Source organism: Hirundo rustica, chromosome 1 (assembly GCF_015227805.2).
Source record: "Hirundo rustica isolate bHirRus1 chromosome 1, bHirRus1.pri.v3, whole genome shotgun sequence".
Taxonomy (NCBI): domain Eukaryota; kingdom Metazoa; phylum Chordata; class Aves; order Passeriformes; family Hirundinidae; genus Hirundo; species Hirundo rustica.
Window position 1 is genome coordinate 127,538,125 of NC_053450.1, and position 23,136 is coordinate 127,561,260.

Below are 23,136 nucleotides of genomic sequence, written 5' to 3' on the forward strand. Positions count from 1 at the left end.
TGAACATCTGATTTGCGATGCAAGTGCGTTGTGTTTATCCCAGTGTTTCGGCTGAGAAACCAACCAAACCAACAGCAGGGATTGCAGGTTGAAGGCAGAAAGGCTTCTGTAGATGTGAACTAGCGCAATAGGTACACGTTTGCAATTGTTTACAATTAACACTGCTTCTATTCAAGAATATAAATTCATGGAGGTAGTGCATCTCTAGTTAGTATTACCAGGAATGGTAGTGCTCTTACCTGATACTTCTGTTCTGTGTGGGAGTCGAGTCCAGGAGATTTAATCATGTAATTATTCTTCATATAGGAGCACAAATGTAGTGTTATCCAGTTGCTATCCGTTTTGTTATATGTTTTTCTTTGTCGTTGAAAAGGATTTCTTCAACAATTTAAGCACAGAAACAACAACGAATCACTGAGTTTCTTTTTGTGTTTGTGCATTTACTCTGCTTTCCTCACTTTCTTACCCTCTTTGATTTCTGGCTTTTCATTAGTTATCATATTCTAATGTACAAGCCATTTTGATGTAAGACTTAAAGATAGACTAAATGTTTCATTCCTCAGTAGATGTATTTGTTTATTCGTATTAAAATAAAATGAAAGAAAATATATAAAGCATTATGTTTTGCTTTTTAAAACTATGGTAAAAATGAATTGCACAAAAATGATTAATGGTTTAAGTAGTGATATTTATGATTCAGAAGTAAACATATAGATGATTTTTAGTTTGTGGCAAATTTAGTAATAGCAAAAAAAGGCTGATCTGCACTGGTGAAGTGTTCTAATATGAAGATTATGTAGTAATTATTTGGCTCTTGACTACAATTTGTGTATGGGATTAAAACTCCCTTGGGCAAAATCGTGTGGGTCCCTAGGGCGTGTGCGGAGGATGAGGAAGCACAAGTGGCAACATTGCGCAAAGTCAGGGGAAATTGTTTCAAATTTCAAGCTAAAGTCTTGCTAAGCAGGTTCAGATTTTTTTTATCCAACAACTGCACTTTTAAGGCAAGCAACTCACTGAAGTAAAATAATACTTCCCATGTGTTTCTCCTGTGTCTCTTTTCAGGTCTATTTGGGCATGGTTTATTACTGTATCTAAGCAAGTTGTTCCAAGGTTCTCAGTCCTATAGGCAGAAGGAAGTGGGATGTGGCAAAATTGGGTGTTTGTCCTCACAGTCTGGTGAAGACAGGCTGTGCTGTGGCCCTCAAGACGTCAGGAGGAGTAAAGTCCCACCAGTGTCCTCCCAGCATATATTTAGCAGTCTGTAGACAAAGCAAGCAAAACCCAAGACAAATCCTAAAGGGATACGTGGGTGCTTTCCAGACCTGCAATAGGATGCCAACTACCTTTTTCTCTCAAATCATGTAATAATGTAGCAAAAGTTAAAATTGATCTTAACCTTCACTTAGCTTGATGTTTCTTGCATCTATTCTCAGACTTGAGCAAAGGTGGTTTTTTTTCTGAAAGTTTCATGTATTAGAAAATGCTTCCTTCTGCCAGTCCCCCTCTTCTCCTATCTGTAGAGAATTATACATGCAGCAGCAATAATTTCAGTGTTGTGGACTACTGTGTAAAAACATAAGCTAAATATAAGGAGAATTAATTGCAACATCTAAAGAGAGAAAATAATTAGGTAGAATTCCAGAGAAAGGCATGCTAGAAAAAGATAACAGAAATGCAGAATCTCTCTCAAGAGAAAAAATATATTTAAAATGCAAGCATAATATAAGCTAGTTCAGACAAAGGATTCCTAAGGGAAAAAGGAGACAGGTCAACTTTTTTATTCTTCTTCTCTTTAAGATGGGAAAAACACTGAGAAACTCAAATTAGCAAAAGTAAACTTTCATATTGAAAACTGAACATCATGGAAAAAGAACACAAATTGTATAAAACTGTAATTATGTACCTTTTTCAATTGAAAATGAAATCAAATACCATATTTTTGTTAAAGATTCCATGGGAATATGTCGGGGGCTTTCCCCGACATTCAGGTGGTTTTAGAGTCTTTTGCCCTCTGCAAAGCTCTCTGCCAACCGGAAGAAAGAGATGGAGTCTTCAGGTTCTGATTTTTCAAGGTTGCATGCTTCGTTTATTGTTCTTATCTTACAATTTTCTCAGTGCCCCACAAAGGTGTTTGCAGCTGCTCGGGCATCTGGTGACTCCTCGACTCCTCCCAAACTGGGCAGTCATTATCTTTTATACTAATTGCTACGTATTCTTTATTTATCATTACTTGCCAATGTCTATTACTAATACTAAACAGGTGATCTCTACCTTGACCCAATCCCCATTAAACTACTTTGTGCCAACGTCACTGCTGAAATGGAGTGAGGGAAGAAGAAAGAAGAAGCAGGAGACAATGCCCCAAATTCTCCATCTTGCCCCCATTCACTTCAATGCAAGAAACCTAAATTTACTGTTTTATCACCCTCTGATAAGCTAAACTACAATCTTTCACACTCTTGTGGCCTGTAATCCCTCCCGCAGTGCAGGAAGCCTTTCCCATGGACTGAGATCAAAGCCAGTGTCTCTCTGAGCTCTGGGCTGGGGTCCCAGGCCCCCCTGTCCAGGTCTCCGACCCTCCAGGGCAGCCAAAGGAATGCCCTGGACTCCAACAGGAATATTGTTACTTCTTAGCTACAAAGAATTCTGAAGTAAGTAACATACTGAAGTCAGTAGGTGGAGGGCATGCATTTCACTGTTGTCTTCCCATATCCCTCTGAAAAAAAAACCCCAATACAGTTAACCATGAAGATGTAGGGTTTTCTTATCTGAAAGGTGGGGCAATGTGTTAAAGTCTTTAAGTTTGTAAGTCTGTCTGGGTGGGATGGATAGTCAGACAAACAAATGGAGGACCCTCAGTCAGAAAATGCACTTCTATCTCTGACCAGATCTCTAGAGTGTAGTTCTGCAAATGCCAGTTCTCTGTCTCAGTTTACTCAACAGCAGTATATGAACTACAGGAAAATCCTTAGGGATATGAAAAGAGATAAGAGACTCAAGGTGTGTTTATGCTGCAGAAGGGTGTGAGACCAAGCTGCCTTTAAGTAATGGCTTCTGATATTGAGAATTGTGGACCTGTGACAGCCTGTACTTCTGCATCCCTTGGACATGAGCACAGGAGGTCAGGCAGAGGTGCAAAGCCTGCTCTGATGCTTGTGGTGCTGAGCCAGCTTGGATTTTCCCTTATGGCTTTGTTTCAGTAAAACTGCCTCACTCATGCTCCACACCTCTAGTGTCAGTATGGTCATGGCAGAGCAAATTCTAGGAGCATACAAATGGCAATGCTCACTGATCCTTCACAAAGCTAGCAGTTACTGTCACTTTAGAGCTGAATTTGAGTGGGTCAGGAGTTTTCTGTGTGAATAGGGATTTGTACTTTGAGATGCTACTGCCACCACATAGTTTACTTCAGATGCAGATATCCATTCTTGTAGGCAAGGGGCCACCTTACTTTGATAACCCATTTGGTATCTCATTACCATTGAACTCTGTTATAGTAAGACTGTTGAAGAAATAGAAAACCATTTGTGGTTGTCTAGAAGGCTCCACACTGTCCCAGTGGAAAGTGACAGTGCCAGCTATTCATATCCCAGGTCTGCAATAATTTAATCAACTTCTCCATACAGCCCTCTCCCTATGGGAAAAAATAAAACACATAATAGAAAACAATCTATCGTGAACTTCTCCCATGAAATCCTTTAACCTGCCTGCTAACCTGATCTTTATTCTCTATGCAGATTTCGTATTGATTAAATCAGATTTTCTATTGATTAAATCAAGGTTTTTTTTTTGTTTTTTTTTTTTTAAATGAGGAATTCCATTGCCCTGTTCCCAGTTTATTTTAAAATTACACAAAGCATTTGAACGAGGACAGCAGTTAACAAATCTTTTCCTCTAGCGGTGCGGAACATTTTTGTCACAACATCTCTTCAAAGACTTATTTCTGAGCATGAAGTAGGAATTTCTGCCCCAGGAAATTATGGATCATCAGAATTCTTCCCCAGTTAAAAACCACACTTTTTCAGCTTTGCTCTCCTGTAATGTAATCACCCCTAGAGCATCTAAATATGGAGAGATTAATTAAATCCAACAATTAAACAACAAAAAAAAATCCCTGTAGTTTACTGCCAACAAAAGTTAATTGTTTGGCAGAATTCAGAGGTTGCCTCATGAGAGGGAAATGAAAGAAAAGAGGAAGAACTTGTGGCAGATAATAGTCCAAGACCTTAACCTCTGTTGATGCAGGCACAAATACTTGTGGCGCAGTTTGTGGGAAGGGCAATGCAGAGCTCGTACCGAGGGAGGCACTTCTGGAGCTGGCTTTTTCCTGGGGAAGATGGCAGATGCGTAATTTGGAAGGCAGGGGCTCAGGATGTTTAATCCATGATGCTCTAGATTTTGGAGGAGTTTCGGTGGATATATAGAAACAGTGGTGGGTGATATGGAAAGAATTGTTTGAGAGACTGAGTCATCCTCTCATCAGAGTGATTTATTAGTGGACAGCCTAATGTGCTGTGTTCCAGAGAATTTATTATAGATTACATAGATATACCTATAAAATCCAATCCAATTTTAAAATACTACAAGCTGTCTAGATTTTTTTTTATCTGAACTGTTTATTTTATACATTAGTTGGGATCCATTTTTTTCCTCTCTTTTTATTTACCCCTCCTAATTTTAGTGTTTGTAATTAGTCATTTATAAAATCAAAATATTATTCAATGTGTTCATTTAGTCATAAAAAGGGTTTCAAATTTTAGTGGCCCTATAGAAAAAATTACTTGTTTAGTCATTGGTGTAAAATAGTAGGAAGGATGAGTAACTCCTCAAGTTTTCTTTTCTAATTTTCACTTCTAAAATCTGTTTTCATAAAATTGTTACTGTGACATTTCTAACATTGGGAATAGTTCCATGACTCTCACTTGGAGGAGATTTTTGAATTATGTATTACTTCTGTCATAAACATAAAATAACCTCCATTGGTGTTTTTTTTTTTTTGTTTTTTTTTTTTTTTTTTTTTTTGTTTTGGTTTGTTTGTTTGTTTGTTTGTTTGTTTTTTATTTGTTCAGCTGTATTATTTAAAGAAAGAAAAAGAAAAAAATGCCTTTATATACTTTTGATGAATTGGCAAAAGTGCTTGTCCCAGATTCTCCTGAGGTTTCATTTATTTCAATCTTTCTTTTGGTGAAGAAAACACTGAGAAATTTGAATATAGGTCTTCTGGCTTGGTAGGTAGTTAATGTAACAACCTGGAAATAGCAAGCCCAGCAGTTGTAAAATATAAGTTTAATCAGAAGTTGCTTTTAATGGATTCATATGATGAAGTAAAGGTAAGCGGAGAGTGTCCTGGATAAGGTTAGTTTTAAACTTAGTAGCTGGTACCGAGCTGTGTTTTGGATTTAGTATGAGAATTATGCTGATAACAGTGTTTAGTTGTTGCTAAGTAGTGCTTACCCTAAGTCAAGGACTTTTCAGTTTCCCATGCTCTGCCAGTGAGGAGCTGCACAAGGAGCAGGGAGGGAGCATAACCAGGGCAGCTGGCCAAAGGGATATTCTATATCATGGAATGTCATTCTGAGGGTATAAACTGGGAGGAATTGGCTGACTGCTGCTCAGGAGAGGCTGATTGCTTCTCAGGTGAGCAACTGTATTGTGCATCCCTTGTTTCTCTTGAGTTTTATTCCACACTCTCCTTTCGGAATCTCTCTTTTTTTAACATTATTATTCTTAACAACTTTGCTTCAGTTATTAAACTGCTCTTAAATCAATCCTAACTTTACTCAGTGATGTTGCTGTCTTGCATTCTGATTGTTTTTTATCAGTTCTCAGTTTTTGTTGCTAATATTTTTCCCTGTCACAAACTGTAGTATTGGTGAAATGTTTTCAGAAAGATTCAAGCATTCTGCTTAGCATGCCGCAATAGGGTTTGTGTTGCATGTCATTTTAGTGTTTACTGATATATTCCATATAAATAATTCAAGAAAGTGAATTTGAGTAATTGCTTCTCTGAGGAATACAGTCCATATATTTTGTATTAAAATTGAAATGGATGTTTTTACATGTCCCAGACGAGTACAACTGGGAATAAAGTAGTCAGTAAAACAAGTGTGCTTTTGAGTTGTTCTGGTCACTCCTTTAAAGGGAGAGATTTTCAGCTTGGTGCAGAAACTGTCACTGATTTCAGTGTGTCAGTGTTTTTAGTTAATATTTCAGAATTGTATTAATCTACATCAGTAAACATTCTTTACTAAATTGAAGAAGTGTGCTACTAAAAAGACTCTATGCTAAATACAGTGCAAAATAAGGATGCTGTCATGTAAAATATTCAATTTATATAGGAAAAAGCTGTTGTGTTTTGTTATGGGACTTCATTTTTTTCATTCATGCCATTAATCCGGCAGCAATTGTAAGTAATTACATTACTTCTGTATTTGAAAGTAAAGAAACCAGAATGATGATTAGCAGATGTTTTGATTGGATTTCTTGCCCATCAAACTCTTCATGCTGACCTTTAAACCATGCAAATTTGGAGTATTTCTGACATTAGAGACAGTGTTCTTTACAAAGTGTAAAATTATTTGCAGGAACACCTGCACTTGTCTTGTATACCTGTACATAATGCCTGCATTTCCAGGCAAGAAATTAATGATTATTAGCATGTTTTAGGTTTTTTTTGAACAGAGAAAAGTTTCAGGCACAAACACATAGGCATGTGTTATTTGACATGTAAAATTTCTCCTTTGGAAAATCTGTGATGTCACCCACACTGAAAATCACAGGATCTACGTAACCATGGTGAAAATGTTGGACCCCGCTGAAGGAAATGCCAAGAACATTCCGTACAGAAAAGTTCTTGATAGGCATAATTGCTGCAGCCTCCATAACAATTAAGGTATAAAATATTATGTGTTATTTATTCCTATTGTTCAGGCAGAAATCATTAATCAGTCTTGTTGTGGAAAACTAGTTTCTGTGGAAGGAAACTTGCTATAGCTTTACCCTGTGCCCCGTTCATGGACTAACCGGCAGTTGTTGAAATTGGTGTGAGATGGACATCATGGAAGGCTGGTGGAAAGCAAACGATGGCTGAGCAGGTCCAAGAACCATTTTCTAGGCTGCTCTAAGTTTTCTTGTTACGGTAAACAGAAGTCCCTTAAGGCATGCATTAAGATGAGTGTCATGCTTTCAGACATGGCAATGAGGTTGGACCTCACAAAAGAAGCTCCTCTGCCTTTGCGGAAGTTGTGTTGGATTGGTTGAGAAACTGGACGTGTCTCCATGGGCCAAAGTTCGAAGCAGAAATCTGTGTTGTTGATCAGTCTTGTGGGACTGGTGTAATTTATTTCATCCTGAGTACTCCCTGAAAACTCATCTTTCCTTGCAGTGGAATGAGATTGAGTTGTGAGGTTGATATATAGGGAATTTGCCTCTAAGTTTATTTTTTTCTCCATTGTATATTCATTTTTCTTTTCTCAGCCAGGCTTCTGTAGAGCAGCTGAGGATTTCAGTGGCATGGGGAATTCCTGGAAATCTAAGTTTGTTAGCAATGTTGGCTGAATGCTAAGTAATTTGATTTGTATAGTTTTTAACAAAGCTTTGCTTCCTAGTTTGGGTATGTAGCCTGGTAGGAATCCTGACAGAACACTTAATAAACTGGCAAATCCAGAAAGGACAACATGTTATAAAAAAAGAGTGGAATTCTAAGACTTAGTATAGTCAGTGGCTAGAGCAGGAAGATTTTTTTTTTTCCCCAATTCTTTTTGTGATTAAATGATTGGTTTATTAATGTCATGTTTCTAGTTTCTCTTATTTGTAAGGCCTGCTTTGTGTCTGGCTGACAGGGCTGTGAATCTTGCCTAAGTGTATGTTAACAAAATGTATGCACAGATCTGAGTTGCCCAGAATAGGTCAAACTCTTCGAGGATTGCTGGGAAGTTCTTTACCTGACATTGTGTGTATTTTAACTGTATGCTGTATTGTATTCTTCAGAGTAAGTTATCTCTGCATGAACAGGTCAAATCACTGTGTGTGATCCGTTTAGAGCTGCTGATTTTTATTTTATCTACCAGCAAGCACATTTGATTATTGTTGTAGTTCAAGACTCTTTTTTTCCTATGTGATAATATTATCATTGATACTACTTTCCTCTTCATATATAGTTATCTGAAGGTTTCTCACTGCATAGCCTTCCTGGAGATGAGCACTAAAATAAAGTGTAAAGAAGTGAATTTATATTAAATACTTCTGGAAAAGATAATAGAAATTAGCTAATATTTCTTTTATAGAAATTAGGATATTTGCATAGCATATAGGTGATCTTCCAGTGTATACCTTAACAAACAGCCCAAATATGCATTGATGACTTTTGTCATCAGCACCTGTATACTGTGTTTATTTTCTTATAATGTCAATATTTTCTACATAAAATGGGGAAATGTCACTGTGTAAGGTTAAACTGTGAAAAAGTAAGTGATGCAGGGATCTTTCCTTGTTTAGAACTCTTGCAGCAGGACCTAACAGGGAACTGAAAACAGGAAGTATGTAGAAGGTTCCTTTTGATGAAATCTTCCCTATATGTGTCTATGTATTTCTGCATCACCTATGCTGAGGTGGAGTCCGGACCTGGCTGCAGTCCAAAGACCAGTGAGGCATCTTCAGAGGACTGCCTTTCCTGTTCCCAGCTTACACTTGGGCACATTAGATCCACTATGTCCCACACAGGCTTCCCTTTCAAAAGATAGAACTTGCATTTGGGAGTTGTCCAGAATAAAAATGTAACCTTAAATTCTGTTGTTAGGCACAAACAACATCTTCTTTCTGTGAGCTGACATACCCGTACTACATTTTTTCCATTGCTGCCATCTCGTTCAGGACATGCATGTTTTGTTGCAACTCTGGTTCTAGGCTGTAGAGCCTGGGTGTCTGGTAAAGGGGAAGGGATGTCAGAGTTGGTCATTTAGATCTGTTTTCCCTGCTGATGAAATGTGTATACAACAAACTCTGTCGGCAGTGGTCAACTAAAAGTATTGCATATGAATAGATTGATCAGACCAGAGTGCACAGCATCATTACCTTGCTACCTGTAGTAATTCTAGTGGTAAGCTGTTTATCACAAATATGCATATTAAATAATCAAGATAATCTCTAACTTTACAGCATTCAGCAATGTTAGTTTTCGTACCTAATGAAGCTAATGTAGTTAAGGATGATGCAAATAGTCAAAATGGATGAAACTGTGGTAGAAAATTTTGGTTATGTTAAGTCAGTTATGCAAATACAATTTAAAAAAATCAATAAAATCTAATCAGTTGCCAAGATTATAAAAATATATATACCTACCTGAAGATATAAAATTGTCTTTAATACAATCTAATCAACTGCCAGAAATGAAACATCCCTAATTTGATTAAAATGACCCAGTTGACCATAGTTATTTTTTCTTGAGATGCATAAAAGTATCAAAGTTCACAAGACAGAATGATAACTTTTCTTACTAAATAGCACATTTAGCTTTTGTAGTTGTTCACAGAGATTTGAGGGTTGATGTGCCTTGTGCTTGGCCAGTATTACTTACATTAATGTTACATTTTTCATCCCAATCTCCATGCTCCTGTCAGTTTTTGTTATTTTTTCAATTACATTATACAATTATATTATATATTCAATCAGATTCTAGATCTTCCAACTCATCTTTTTTTTTTTTTTTTTTTGTAACAGAGGAGATGAAGAGCAGAGGAATCTCCTCTGGTACAGATTTTTAAAAGGCAAGACAGCTGCTATTGTACTTAGACAGACTTAACGGGCTCATAGTATAGTCCATGCATTCAAATCATTCACAAGAAGGAGTCTGAGAGCAATGAAAGCTCTGGGACTAAGCTGTCTTCCTTAGTGTCTGCATGAATTTCTTTGTCCAGTGAAGATACCTGTACATGTAAAACGGAAAAAAAAAAGAAAAAAGAAGTGTTGTCTGATTGGGTTAATAATTGGGCTGGGGGGTTTTTTGTTTGTTTGTTGGTGGTTTTTTTTTTTTTTTTTTTTTTTGTGGGGTTTTTTTTTTTTTTTTTGAATATGCTTCTGTTCCTAGTAATTTTTTTGTTTTTCCTTTCTTTCCACTCATGAATCATTTCTCTATTCCATCTTAGCTACCGACATCTTCCTCCTTAGCCTTCATTCCATTGCTGTGTTAGTCTCTTTTGGTCTGAATTTTTTGTTTGCTCTTTTTGTAATTTAACCCTTATAAATGATACATTGCTAGACATAAGAAGAGATTCCACTTACAGTCTAAAATTAGCTTTCTAGTCTAAACTGGTCTTCTAGGCAACCTCTGTAATCAATAAAAGATAAATACCACAGGAGGCAATTTATCGCATTTTAAGGTTATGTTGAAACTGGAAGGATTAATTGCTGCCTGGGCCACCTGTCTCTTTGTGATGATTAAAGGGAGCACCTGAGATGACAATCTCAAATGAGGTACCTGGCTCTCAGATGGCTAAAATTAGATGAAAAGCAGCCTACCTGTTGTTCCAGGAGTGGTGTTGGTAATGCATTGCTTTCAGAGGGCCTGTCCTACAGAGGTAGAAACTGCATAAAATTGGGATGAGAAGGCACCCAGAGTTTGAATTTTTTTTTTTTCCTGAACTGATCTGTGATGGTACCCATAGTTATATTTGATTTTCATTAGTGACCAGCAATGTTGTGATGTTCTATATATCAAATCCCTACTATTTTGTTAGAATAGTTAATATTTGCATAGCTCTTATGTGAACTTCTCAGGAAACTGCAGAATCCATTTAATTTTTGGCATGGAGAGTTAGAAGATTTATAGCATTTCATGCAGTGCTGTATAACAACATAACTGGGTACAAATCCAGTTGCAGAAATTCAATTTCAAAATCATAAGGAACGAAGTTTATTGATAAGATAGTATCTACTATTTCAGTGGTTGTTACTAAATCGGGAGCATCTCCATAAAGTGTGTTCAGCTACATTTGATCATAAACAGTTGATATTTTTTAGTGAATGCTGCACATAAGTTTTTGGAATTAAAAAAATAATTTGGAAATACATATAAAACTATTTACAGACAAATATGGTATGGAAATATTTTCAGCAAAACTATATGTGAGAAAATATTTATTAGTTATAAGTATTCCCATAGGAAAACTGGTATATTCTAGTATTTAATATTTTGCATTTTATTCTGGTATATTTGGCACTTATTCTGTTATTTAATATTTGTTCTTTTAACAGTGCTGTAACTTGCCACTGAACCAACACATTTGGAACAGTTCATAGCATCAAAAACTTCATCACATGGACTGATGCCATCTCAGCGCTCTCCAGACACTGTGAACTCAAGTTAAAAATCTTTATGGAGTTTATAACATCTGGATCAAAAGGAATATTCTTCTGATACAGAAGGAGGACCCTTAGTGCCAGTATGACGAGCCAGGAGAAGTGGGTTAACCTTAGCCCTGGAGAGTTCTCTCAGCTTCAGAAATATGCAGAATGTAAGTAATTTTAAAAATACTTAGTTTTATGGCTAAATAAAAATTAAGAGTATTTTGAATGTAGCCTATGAAATTGTTGTATTATTGATACTATTCACAGCTTAGAAAGAACACATCCAGATTTTATATTGATGAGTCGTTGCTTTCAGAGACCATTGTGAAGAAAACTCTGTATTTCACATTTTTATATGAATAATCTTGTTTGTTTTAAATTAAATCACCAAATAAATAGTAAACATAATAGAGCAGTTTAACAAAATCACTTTTGAAAATATTTACTGCTTCTTGGGAAAATATTTTCAAGGTTTTTTTTGTTGTTGTTGTTGGGTGTTGGTTGGTTGTTTTGTTTTTTTTTTTTTTGTTTTGTTTGTTTGTTTTGGTTTTTGGTTTTTGGTTTTTTTTTTCCCCATTTCTGAATTTGAGATTTCTGATAGAGATAGGAAGTTATGTGGGTTTTTTTTTACTATGCATTCTTCTAACTTAAGCCTGAGTGCAACATTTGGCAAAACATTTGCCTTCCTTGTTGGGAAAAAAAGGCATTTAAGATATTTCTTTGCTTTTGGCTTCCCTTTGCTCCTCCAGCACTTCTTGCACACGCAATAGTTCAGAGCCGTTGTTTTGGTAGAACTGTTGGCGTCAGGGAAATTGGTTGAACATGTTTGTGTTTGGGTTTGTGTGTGTACATTAAAGAAAGATATGTTGTCTTTCAAGCTTCCTCAGCTCCTCTGTAATGAAAGGATTTTAGTTTTTTGGAAATGAGAAATGTGACACATTTTTTGCATAAAAAGGTCAGTTTCTGAGGCATTAGGAAAAAAAGTTAATAATATATAACTTTTCATGTATAATGCCAAAGGACTAAACCCTGGGTATGGACCTTAATTTGAATTTCTGGGGTGTCCAATTTAATTTAACTAAATGATTGAATAACAGTATCTTTAAGTGTGTGGTCTAAGATTTTAAAATGCAATTAAAAAAAATTAGAACCAACATTTTTTGATTTGATATATTTTTTTGTAACATGGCAAGGTTCAAAATATTGTGACAAGAGATATCTCTCATTACTAAATAATAATTAAGTTATATAACATTTTGTAAAGCTGGAATACAAAATTGCTTTGCTGTTTCATTGACTGTGTTGAACTTGGAAAGGCAGTGAACTGAAAATCCCTAAATTTCATTTGGTGACTTGGTAGAGTTTGATTCACTTAAACAATTAAAAATAAAAATAATAAAAACCCTAAACAACAAAAGTCCTCATTTAAAAGAAATGCATTGCTAGTTTTTCTCTAGCATGGAACTTGAAGTACCAGTGGTTCTCCTGCAGGATGGAAGTGTGATCTGGGTGTCAGAGGGTGATACTGTGGGGAGGTGTCTGCCAACAAGTGATGGTGATGAGCACCCAGCTCTGCCTCGTGCTAAGAAGTGGGTTTCACTGCAGGACTTTGGAAAAAGTAGGGAATTCATAAAGAGGTGTTTTGTTTTGCATTCACCCTCTGATATGGAGGCTCTTAATTTACTCTGCCTTTCAGTTTGGTGTAGAGATTTTACTTCACCTTACCTAAATTGCAACATTACTTTAACTGTGGAAGTTTTTAGCTTTCTTGAATTCAAAAAATACAGTATTTATAAATTCTATTTTAGTTTGCATCAAGCTGTAGTACTGGAGTACTAGAAGGAAGAGTGTAGTCTACCAAACACCCATCTACCTTGGATCATACTCTTTGTGGCTGATAGTTACTTCTGCCTGATAAGATCGCTGGAAATCAAAATTACTTTTATACAGCTATGTTGGGTTGATTGTGGCAGGATGCCAATTGCTCACCAAACTGTTCTATCACTCCTCACTCTCTTCTCATGTTCTGAGGTGGAGTACATTCCATGGGACATAGTCCTCCACAAACTTGTCCAGTGTGGGCCTTTCCCCTGGGTGTAGTTCTTTGTTAAATTCTTCTGTATGGGGAGAAGGCATGTGCTGAGCTGCCTTGTGCTAGCACCAGTAGGAAGTTCTTAATTACAGGGGGATTTCGATTTCTGCTTTTCTTTGGAGCCTAAGTAAATTTGGTTAAGAAAGTTTGCTCATCCATTTTATGTACGTCATGTGCCTATTCATGCAGAAAGTATTCTCTTTAAAATGCGTATGGTGGTTTTTTTGCATATTGACTTTTTGATCAGCAGAAAACTCCTTGCGCAGTTCCCTTCTGATGCTGAATCTCTTCAGCCTAAGCTGGCTACAGAGTGAGAGAATGTTTTACTTACGTGACAGCCTCTGCTCGGGGCACAAGCACTGACCACCTGGCAAGTCTGAAAGCCTTTCGTTTGGATCCAGTATAGGAGGGGGTGACACTGTTCTACTGCATAGCAGATGGGGCACTCTTGGAGGAGTGAGAGATTTGGGGTTGAGTCTTTTGAGGTCAAAGCTCAGTCTGAAACCGTATCCTTAATCTTTCCCCTATCTGGAAAGCAAGCCTGTCTCATCTCTACCTGTTTATGAAGACTTGCTACCAAACTTTACTGAAATTAGTCACACCTGCAAGTCTTACAGTTTCCAAGAAGAAGGGAGAAAAGGGTCCATGTGAATTGTAAGGGAGAGATTAAGTGCCTCTTCTTATCTTTACACTGAAACAGAACTCAGGTGGCACCTAGGTGAGCTGCTTCTCTTGGTATCACTTAAGTCATGCAAAGAAAATCTCATACTGTATTTAGATACAGACTGCACAGATAATAAGTACATCCAGAGGTGAATCATATGTGCATATATAACCCATATAACTGTGGACAATATAGATCCAACTGTCTTGGACTTAGAGCATAAATTCCCTTATTAGTCACCAAAGTAGGTGTGTGGCTCTTTCAATGTATAAACCCCTTTAAATTACTCCTGTGGATTCTAGTGCTCTGAGAAGGACATGCTTTTCACTTTCTGTCTGAAAGACACTTTCCTCTAGTTCAGTGTAGTTCTTCTTTTATTCATCTTCTCTGAGCTTGATGATAGTCTGTCTAGTCTGTCAAGTCCTGTTAAACGAGGTCCGCTCCTAGCTGTATGTGTAGGTACTGCCCTTGTAATCACTTTGAGAAGTTCCTTCCACATCTTGTCTGCCTGTTTTCTTCTTCACATAGTTATAGTATGATTCAGTGCTTGATCCAACTGTTTGGTGAACCCAAACCCTGAATGCAAAATTTCTGTCTTGAATATATACTAGCTTTTCTCAATTTCCATAAATACAATTGAACAGCAAAGGAGAAGGAGTTCTCCACTACTTGTTCCTAGTCACTAACTATTTCCTTCTAAGCAACACTCAGGACTTCATAGTAAGTGAATATCCTCTTGTAAATTATTCAGAGGAGTATCTGTAATTTTTTCTTACTGAATTATTTTTGAGCTCAAGTCAAGGCAATTTTATGCTTTCAGTGTAGGACCCTTCTTTGTTTGCCTGCTCTATTAAATAGTTTGGGGCTTCAATTAATTTTTTGAGACAGTTCAAATATTACTTCACATAAAAAAAAAAAAAAATTCTAAAGTCCAGAGAGTATGTTACCTAATACTTGGCACTTAACAGTTAATATGCATATGTGGGTTTTGGAAGAATAACAATTTCCGAATAATAATAATTTCCAAAGGCAGTTCCTCTATGTCCTTCTTCCTAGTCAAGTTAAAAATCTCTTCTCTCCTCTTGTTCCAAAGATAGAAGAGTAGAACATATTTTGCATTACATCTTTTCCTGGTTTTAAATTGCCTCAGAAGAATAGGTGACAAAAAACGCAAAAAACCCTGGGATAACTGGTGTGGTTATTATATAATAGTGATAATAATGACAATAATGTAGCCCACACTAAATCCTGAAGATTCTAGGGCACTTGATGAGAAGAATGCACTTGAGAGAAGAAATTTTTTTTTCTCCTTTACGTTTCATAATCAATACTGGCTGTGGGAAAGGAAGGTGAAAAGATAAAGGGATTTTTCTGCACAGAACTGTCATTGCATAGAGTAAGGTACATACAGAACATTTCAGGCAGAAAGTTTCTTCTAAACTATATGATACCAGATATGTATTTGTAAGTTGTATGGGGAACAGCTGAGGGAGCTGGGGTTGTTTAGCCTGGAGGAAAGGAGGCCCAGGGGTGATCTTATCACTCTCTTCAGCTTCTTGAAAGGTGGTTGTAGTCAGGTGGGGGTTGTCCTTTTCTCCCAGGCAAACAGCAATAGGACAAAAGCTGTCAGTCAGCAGGACAAAAGCTTAAAAGTCTCAAACTGCACCAGGTGAGGTTCAGGTTGGACATCAAATTTTCCTCCCAGGAAGGGTTGTTAAACATTGGAACAGACTGCCCGGAGAGTAGTGGAATCACTGCACCTGGAAGTGTTCAAGGAGCGAATGGATGTGGCACTTAGTGCCGTGGTCTGGTTGACAAGGTGGTGATGAGTCAAAGGTGGGACTTGATCTTGACATCTTTTTCAACCTCAATGATTCTGCGATTAACTGATATGTGCCATTTTGTACTACTGCAAACAGGAGCCTGAATTACAAGGGCATTAGAGAGAGGCAATATAAATAGCTTCATTGCAATTATTATCTGTATGGTGAATTGGATTAGTTTGGACAGGGGTTTTTAAAATCCTTTTTATTAAATGAATTTGATACCTCCTTTTTATTAAACAAAGTTTTATGGCTGTTGTAGTCCAAATTATATGTTAAAAGGAGCTTAGAGGAAAAAAGCAAGTGGGGAAATATTGAAAGGATTTGAAACAGTTAAAACAAGACTATTTCATTAATCAGCTAAGCATTAAAAAAGGAAAAAAAAAAAAAGGAAGCTATTCCCTCAGTATGCAGAGAAAAAGACCTCTGAGCTCTGGCAGCATGTGCACTCTGGGGAAATAGCTTGGTTTTGTGTTGTCCTTTTGAGTTTGTCAACAAAACATGCCCTGAGGAAAAAGCCTGAAAAAAACTTTTTTGCAAAACTTTTGGCAGTGATTTTTTCCCAGGCTGGTGGAGGAAAACTTGGGCATTCTGTCACAGACTGAAGATAGAAATAGATGTTGGAGTGCTACAGAAATGACTGTGAGAACAGAAACAACATCAGCAGCTGTAGCATCTTTTGATGTTGCATCAATAACTACTGCAACAGCCAGACAGTGAAACAATTTTATGGGGGAACAGGAAGGAGGAATTTGTGAAAAAGATCACTGGAGAAAAACTAGAAGGTCAGCAAAAGTTTTGGTTCAAAATTAAGTTGTCAGAGACTCTTGGGTAGGTTTGATCCTCACAGACTGAAATATCTTTTACAATGGGTATAAATGATAACCTTCAGGGAACTTCATATATGTCGCAGCTGGTCACCAGCTATGGGCCATTACACAATCCCTCAGAGGTCCCAGGCTTCCAGTGCTGCATGGAATTGTCCTAATTCTAATGAGTGAATGAACCTTATCAAATACAATTTGACAAACCCAGCTATTTTTGACTGTGTGGAAAATGGAGGGAGTATCACTGGTGGTTACTGAAAATAGCTTTACCCCAAGTATTGGATTTTAAGATTATAGTGTTTTCTGCTGCTATCAGTAAAGATAGAGGCGACTAGGTTCTCAAAAAGTTTTGACAAAATCTATTAGTCTGGCTAGAACGTGGGGTCTGCGAGCTCTGCCTGTACAATATCCCATGCACTTTGGAGAATTTCATGGAGGAGAATAGCGGGTCTAGTGAGAGATCCACACTCTTTGCATGCAAGGCCTGTTGGGGATAGAGTGGCCAGAAAAAGGGACCAATTGATAATTTGTAGAGTCTGAGTCCTTATCCTAAATCTGTGCTTGGTAACTAAAAATCCGAGTAGGAGAAAATGGAGTGGAGAAAACTACTCAGTGGTTTGGCGGGCCACTTTAGTTCTCCTGAGAAATGAACTATGAACTATGCATATTGATATAACACTAATTTTTTTCTTCAGATCTGTGAATTTAAATCCTTTGTACACATTCCTGTGTTGTACCAATTTAGAGCAAATGTGTTAGGAAAGTTACATATTATTTATTTAATATGTCATTTATTAATTATTTAATATTTGTTTATTTAATAGTCACACTTACTCTTAAAAAGCGCTGAACTCTGTCCAAAGGAAAGCTTTTACATACAGTTTTTACTAATGAGGATATTAGATCTGACTTTGACTTGTGTTAGACTGAAATCCAGATTAGGGAAGATACAAAGTTGTGAATTTATTTTTCATTTTACCAGTCATAGTTGAGACTTGACCTCTGAAGATCATACTATAGATAAAGTTGTTGTGTGAGATTGAAAGCTGGGCACCAATATCATCTGCAGAAATATTAGTGGATTTCTTTCCTTTCTCTAATGAAGGCTTCTGTGCTAGGTCTTAAAGAGAGTGGAAGATAGGAATGATGAGTTGAGCATTTCTGAAGAAAAAAAAAGCTGATAAACATGCAACAATACAATATGCTCTGGATCTTTGAGGTGGGCGTTCTAATGAGATAAAATGCTTAGTGTTCCTGCCATGATCAGTGCCTAGTAGTGACTAGCAGTTGTGTTTTTAACCAAACAGAAGCTGATCAACTCTCCAGTTAGCCTGCCAATGGTAAACAGTATCATATTGATTGTGTCCAGAGTTGTGAGTAAGGAGGAACCTTTGTATGTCTGCCAGGTGGGACACTCGTGTATGCAGAGCTTGTTTCCTGTATCCACACCCATACTGAGGAAGGGCACCCATCTCGTTTCAGGTACTTAGGGAAAGGAAAATCTATTTAGGGAAAGGAATGGTGTAGAAGAGTTCTGAACTCTGTTTGGTTAAAGGGACTATCAAATTATTCAGGAGTTTCTTTATTTTGTGGCAAAAGCAGATGCACTTGAGTACGTTTTTGGCCCTCTCAGGCTGCTATATGTTCTAATTTGAATCATTCCTTTAGGAAATACTGGCTTTTGTAGAACTTTGACTGGTACATAGTAACAGCACAAAGTAGTCATATTGAGTGACTTGGTGTATCTTATTACAATATAATATTCATGTCTTAGCTAATTACAGGGATCCTCTCCTGTCTTTCAACTGCAAGAAACTTCATATGCCAGCAGCAGGGAGACATGTTTTAAGAGCAGAAAATAGTGAATTTATAATTGTTACTAACAGCTGGCAAAATTGGGACAAATCTCCTGTTTATAAATCCCCCAGAATCATAGAACTGTAAAGGCTGAAAAAGACTCTCTTCCTCTGCAGAACAGAAGATGCTCTTGGAGTATATGTTTTGTTCAAGAGTTCCAATTAAAGGGATTATAGTCAGCAAAATTCAAAATAATTGTCACTTCTGTGTGCTGTTGACTGGAGACTGCTAACGAGTGATCATATATCATAACATGAAAAGACTTAGTTAATTTAGTAAAAGAGAGAAGGTAGGTTTGTTAGGGTAAACCTGTAATTCAAAGACTCTGGAAATTATTACAAGTTGGTCCAGGGTTGGATCAGTTCAATGAAGCACCAGATGTTTTTAGCATCCATTTCCTTCCGAAAGAGCTGCCTCTGGTTCCTGAATAATTGGTTGTTATGATCAAAATTATGATGGCTCCAAAAATCGTAACTTTCATTTAGGGGTAAGTAAAGTATTAGGAAGCAAATCGTTTCAGTTGTGCTAGTGCTAGCATACTTGATTCGTCTATTTTAGGAAAGCTAGTGGAAGTGTCAAAGTTATGTACCTATTTAAGTCTCACGTGGAAGAAATGTTAAAGGAATTGAAAAAGGAAAGAATTGATTCAGGCTGTTCGATAGTACCAAGTTGCATTGATCCCAGACTCCAGAGAGAAAATACTGTTAGAAAAGGCTGTTGTTATCATAAACACATAATTTGGGCTTGGAGAGGCACCGGAAATGTTTCCTTTGTGATAAATAGGAGGGCACTGTCCCATCATCAAAAGCATTTGGTGGTCTCACTACAAGATGATAATTTACCTGCAAACTTCTTGCACATTGTCTTCATCTGGGAGAGTGGGAAAGACACAAAAATCACAACAGCTGGAGAAGACTGTAAGGTTTGCTCAGTCTTGCTGAGCAGTGAAACACGGTAGTTCAATACATAGTAGTTCAGTACAGATGTTGAATTTATTGTGCTGGGACTAGACACTGTTAGGCCCTTATTTTCAGGAAAATCATATTATAGTCTAGATTATGTCACTAAGTTCCCAGTGTTTCTGCTGAGAGCACAGTGACTGTTTCTGTACCTGGGGAAATTAAGTTAGTCAGAACTCTAGCACTGCCAATAGGATCAGGGCCTGTGTTAGCTCTTAGATATACATACTATTATTTAATGGTACTTAAATAATATAGTTGTAATAGAAGAGAATTATAAGAAAGTCTTTAGGGTAAAAGTTAATGACTTTGCATTTCCTTTTTCAGTGATATTGTTGCAACAAGCGAGTGTAACGAGTTCTTACGAAGTCAGAAACACTTGTTAACAGAATCACAGAATGGGTGAATGAGGCTGAACAGGACCAGCTCCCTTAGTTTTTTCTTGTAAGAGGTGTTTTCAGGTGTCTGTGTCTGAGGGTTTTCATGATATGTGGTAGCTAATAGCTGGTCTTTGAATTCTGAAAGGCAAGTGATGTCATCTCACCTTGCTTTTTATTTCCTTGGTGAAAAACAATGACATTTTCTAGAACGGAAGCAGCATAGGTACATGGTGCCAGTCAGTAACACCTGGTGTTGCAGCATCAGCTGTTACCATATATAACATATATTGTGTCTATTACAGATCTGAACATATGGTTATCAAACTATTGAATGTCTATTTATACACTGTAAAATATGTAAACATTGATTATGCTTTTGTTACATTTCCTGTGTTTCTGTGTATCTTCCATATTTCTTTTCCTTTATTGTTTGGTGGTTTCTACGGGCATTTGCATGTAAACAGTAAGAAGCTTTTGTTTCTTACACGTTCATCTGTTCCTGTTGCTTATTCTTATTATAAAGATTTGGGGGATAATTCAATTGGTTGCTGTGGAAATGAGCCTGATGTCACAAACAGAGAGTTGCAGTTCACCAAGCTTTAAGAAACAAAATGAAGGGAGAATGGGCTAATTGGAGAGCCATGTGACTGTAGCAGAATCTCAGCTCTTATTAAAAGCATGTATTTTTAGTCCCTGTGTTTCTATAGAAGAGCTGGAAAGTGTAATTCAAATGGTTGACAGTCCATGACTCATCAGACAAACTGGGAAAAACATAGCTCTGAAGAAAGGATGATCCTGCTTTGCCTTTATCAGATCCATACTCAGTAAACCAGCAGCCCATGGTAGGTCCCTTAAGCCCAGCAAAGCTTCATATGCTTGAAGAGAGAAGGGGAAAGCTGCTCGTCCAACACTTTCAGTGAAAAAAAAATGCTTTGCTATTAGCTTTACCACTTATGCTGTTCTGCCTCTCCTGGGTCTCTGGAGAAAGGAGAGCAAAAGCTGCCTTCCTTGTTCCTCTTGAGAACAGTAAATGCGTTTTCTTGATGGTTTAAATCGAGAGTCAGAGGTGTCTGTTTGAAAAAGAGGGAAGTTACGGCTGTCCAAAAGTGTCAGGTGACTTTCCTCCCTCTGCCGTTAATTGGGATGAAGGGCCCTGGGTTGCTGTCCTCTCTCTTGTTTTCTGCCAGTTAAAAGAAGCAAATTTTCAAAATGTGCTCATAATTACATATGTGTTTATTGTATTTTTAGGCGCTAAAAATATATTGCTTTTTGTGTGGCTCTGGAAGATTTTTAGTGGATTCTATGCAGTGTTAGTATATAGATTTGTTGGCTGCACTGCAGAATTGAATGGCTTTTTGAGGACATTACAGATTGCTAAATTTGTTTTTAAAACTGTCCAGATATTGTGTGGGTCATAATTTTATTAAAACCAGTACAGAATATGGACAAAATAATTTGTGATTAAGTTCCAATATAATATGCTTTTGTATTAATTCTGAAAATAGAAATAAAAGTTACAAGTAGTTTTTGTTATTGCAGATGACCCTGCCTTGAAACAGGGTTTGTACTAGATAGTCTATAGAAATCCCTTCCAACCCTAACAATTCTGTGATTCTGGTATTGAGACATTCAAATTAATTGTAGCAGTGATAATAGAGATAAAGAGTTTGTTTTGAAGAATGTGTTTCCTAGAATTAAGTCGCGTAGTAATAGATATTTTCATTCATGAAGGCATACTGAAGAGCTTTAAAATGCTTTGCTAACTGTTGTTTCTTTGTTATTGGTTCTGATTTTGTTTGTTGTGTGTGGTTTGCTTTTTTTTTTTTTAAGTAGAGTGCGGTTTCTACTTTTAATAGGTTCTTTATGTTTGAAATTCACTACAGAGATGGGACAGACTCCATTATCCTTAGCTGTATCAACATAAACACTTTGGCAATCCTTGTAACTGCTTTGAAAGAAAGCATAGGCTGTATATTGTTTAAGAGCCTATAGATAATAGTAGTTGAAATGAATGGAAGGAAACTGTGAAAATTTTATAGATGTTTGTGAGAGGAGGATGGGAAGATGGTTTATGTACTAAGTATATGTCTGAATTCTTTGTTGAATAGAGGCACTTCAGTACTGGATAGGCTTTAAGAGTTTAATAAGTTGCTGAAATTATGCCAGAGATGGTGAAAGTACATTGAAGAAAATGAATGAGTGACAAGAGTTCGTGCAATAAAAATGTAAAAGTCCTGAAAGGGAAAAAATATTTCAAAATGTAAAAAAAAAAAGACAACATGGAAAACCAAAGCAAAACAAATGTCTTCATGGGTTCAAATAAAGTTAGAGTCTACCAAGTTTTGGTAGGTCAAAATTCATGTATCTGTGCCAGTTTTGCAACCCATAGGTAGTGCCATGAGTGATGTAAGAAGACGGAGAAGAACAGATGTTAGAAATAGCTTATTAGGACAAAATCAAAGTTTGGTTTTTAGAGAAACCAAACAGCAGACAGGAGCCAAAGTAGAACTCGGTACCTAAAACTTTATACTTGGAAATTTTGATTTACATTTGCTGTTTGATTATGAAAAATAATAATACTGCTGAAAAAATGCAATCATGAAATTGAGAGAAATTAGCTGCAGCAGAAGGAAAAGAATTCACATTGAACTTTGTTGGCTAACCAAAGCTTATCTTGAAAAAATTATTTAAATTACTTTATATTAACTATTTTGTCTTCTGTTGAGGGCCCATTAGAAGTTTTTGGATATAATTTCTTTGTTATTCAAATCCATGAAGATTTATACAAGCACTATTATTTTTGATTTGATTGAGTACTTATTTAGTCAATTTTGGGTGAGGGTGAATTCAAGCAAGTACTCAAACTGGAATTTGAAAAAAGCCACTTACAGTCCCTTTGGAGATGCTCTTTTTCTGGAATAAATCAGAAATGGCTGTTCATTCAGATTTGTTTTAGAAGATAAAAAGTTAGTTAATTAGGAAGTAGCTAATACTTAGAGGAGTAATGACCCATTTTATATGCCTCTTAAGTATAGAACCATATTTTTGTACTTTGTTTCGGACACAATGAACATTGTCACACTGCTTGTCAAGTCCAGGCTTGCTGTTTTATCTATGGTCTATCATGTGATACCTTAAAAGAATACCGTGCTGTTAAAGTTAGATGACATTATGATATAAATTTAAAT

General features: G+C 36.7%; 1 protein-coding gene across 10 annotated transcripts in view; it reads left to right on the plus strand.

Moving 5' to 3' along the window:
* Window positions 1-23,136, plus strand: part of DGKB (diacylglycerol kinase beta) — a 382,225-nt gene that overhangs the window by 66,808 nt on the left and 292,281 nt on the right. For 6 of the 10 annotated variants that reach the window (XM_040076701.2, XM_040076658.2, XM_040076666.2 and 3 more), the window contains exon 2: window positions 11,254-11,513. In XM_040076701.2, the coding sequence (XP_039932635.1) occupies window positions 11,444-11,513 (70 nt within the window). In that variant the 5' untranslated portion in view covers window positions 11,254-11,443. The other 4 variants (XM_040076691.2, XM_040076728.2, XM_040076676.2 and 1 more) reach the window with 4 other exon arrangements.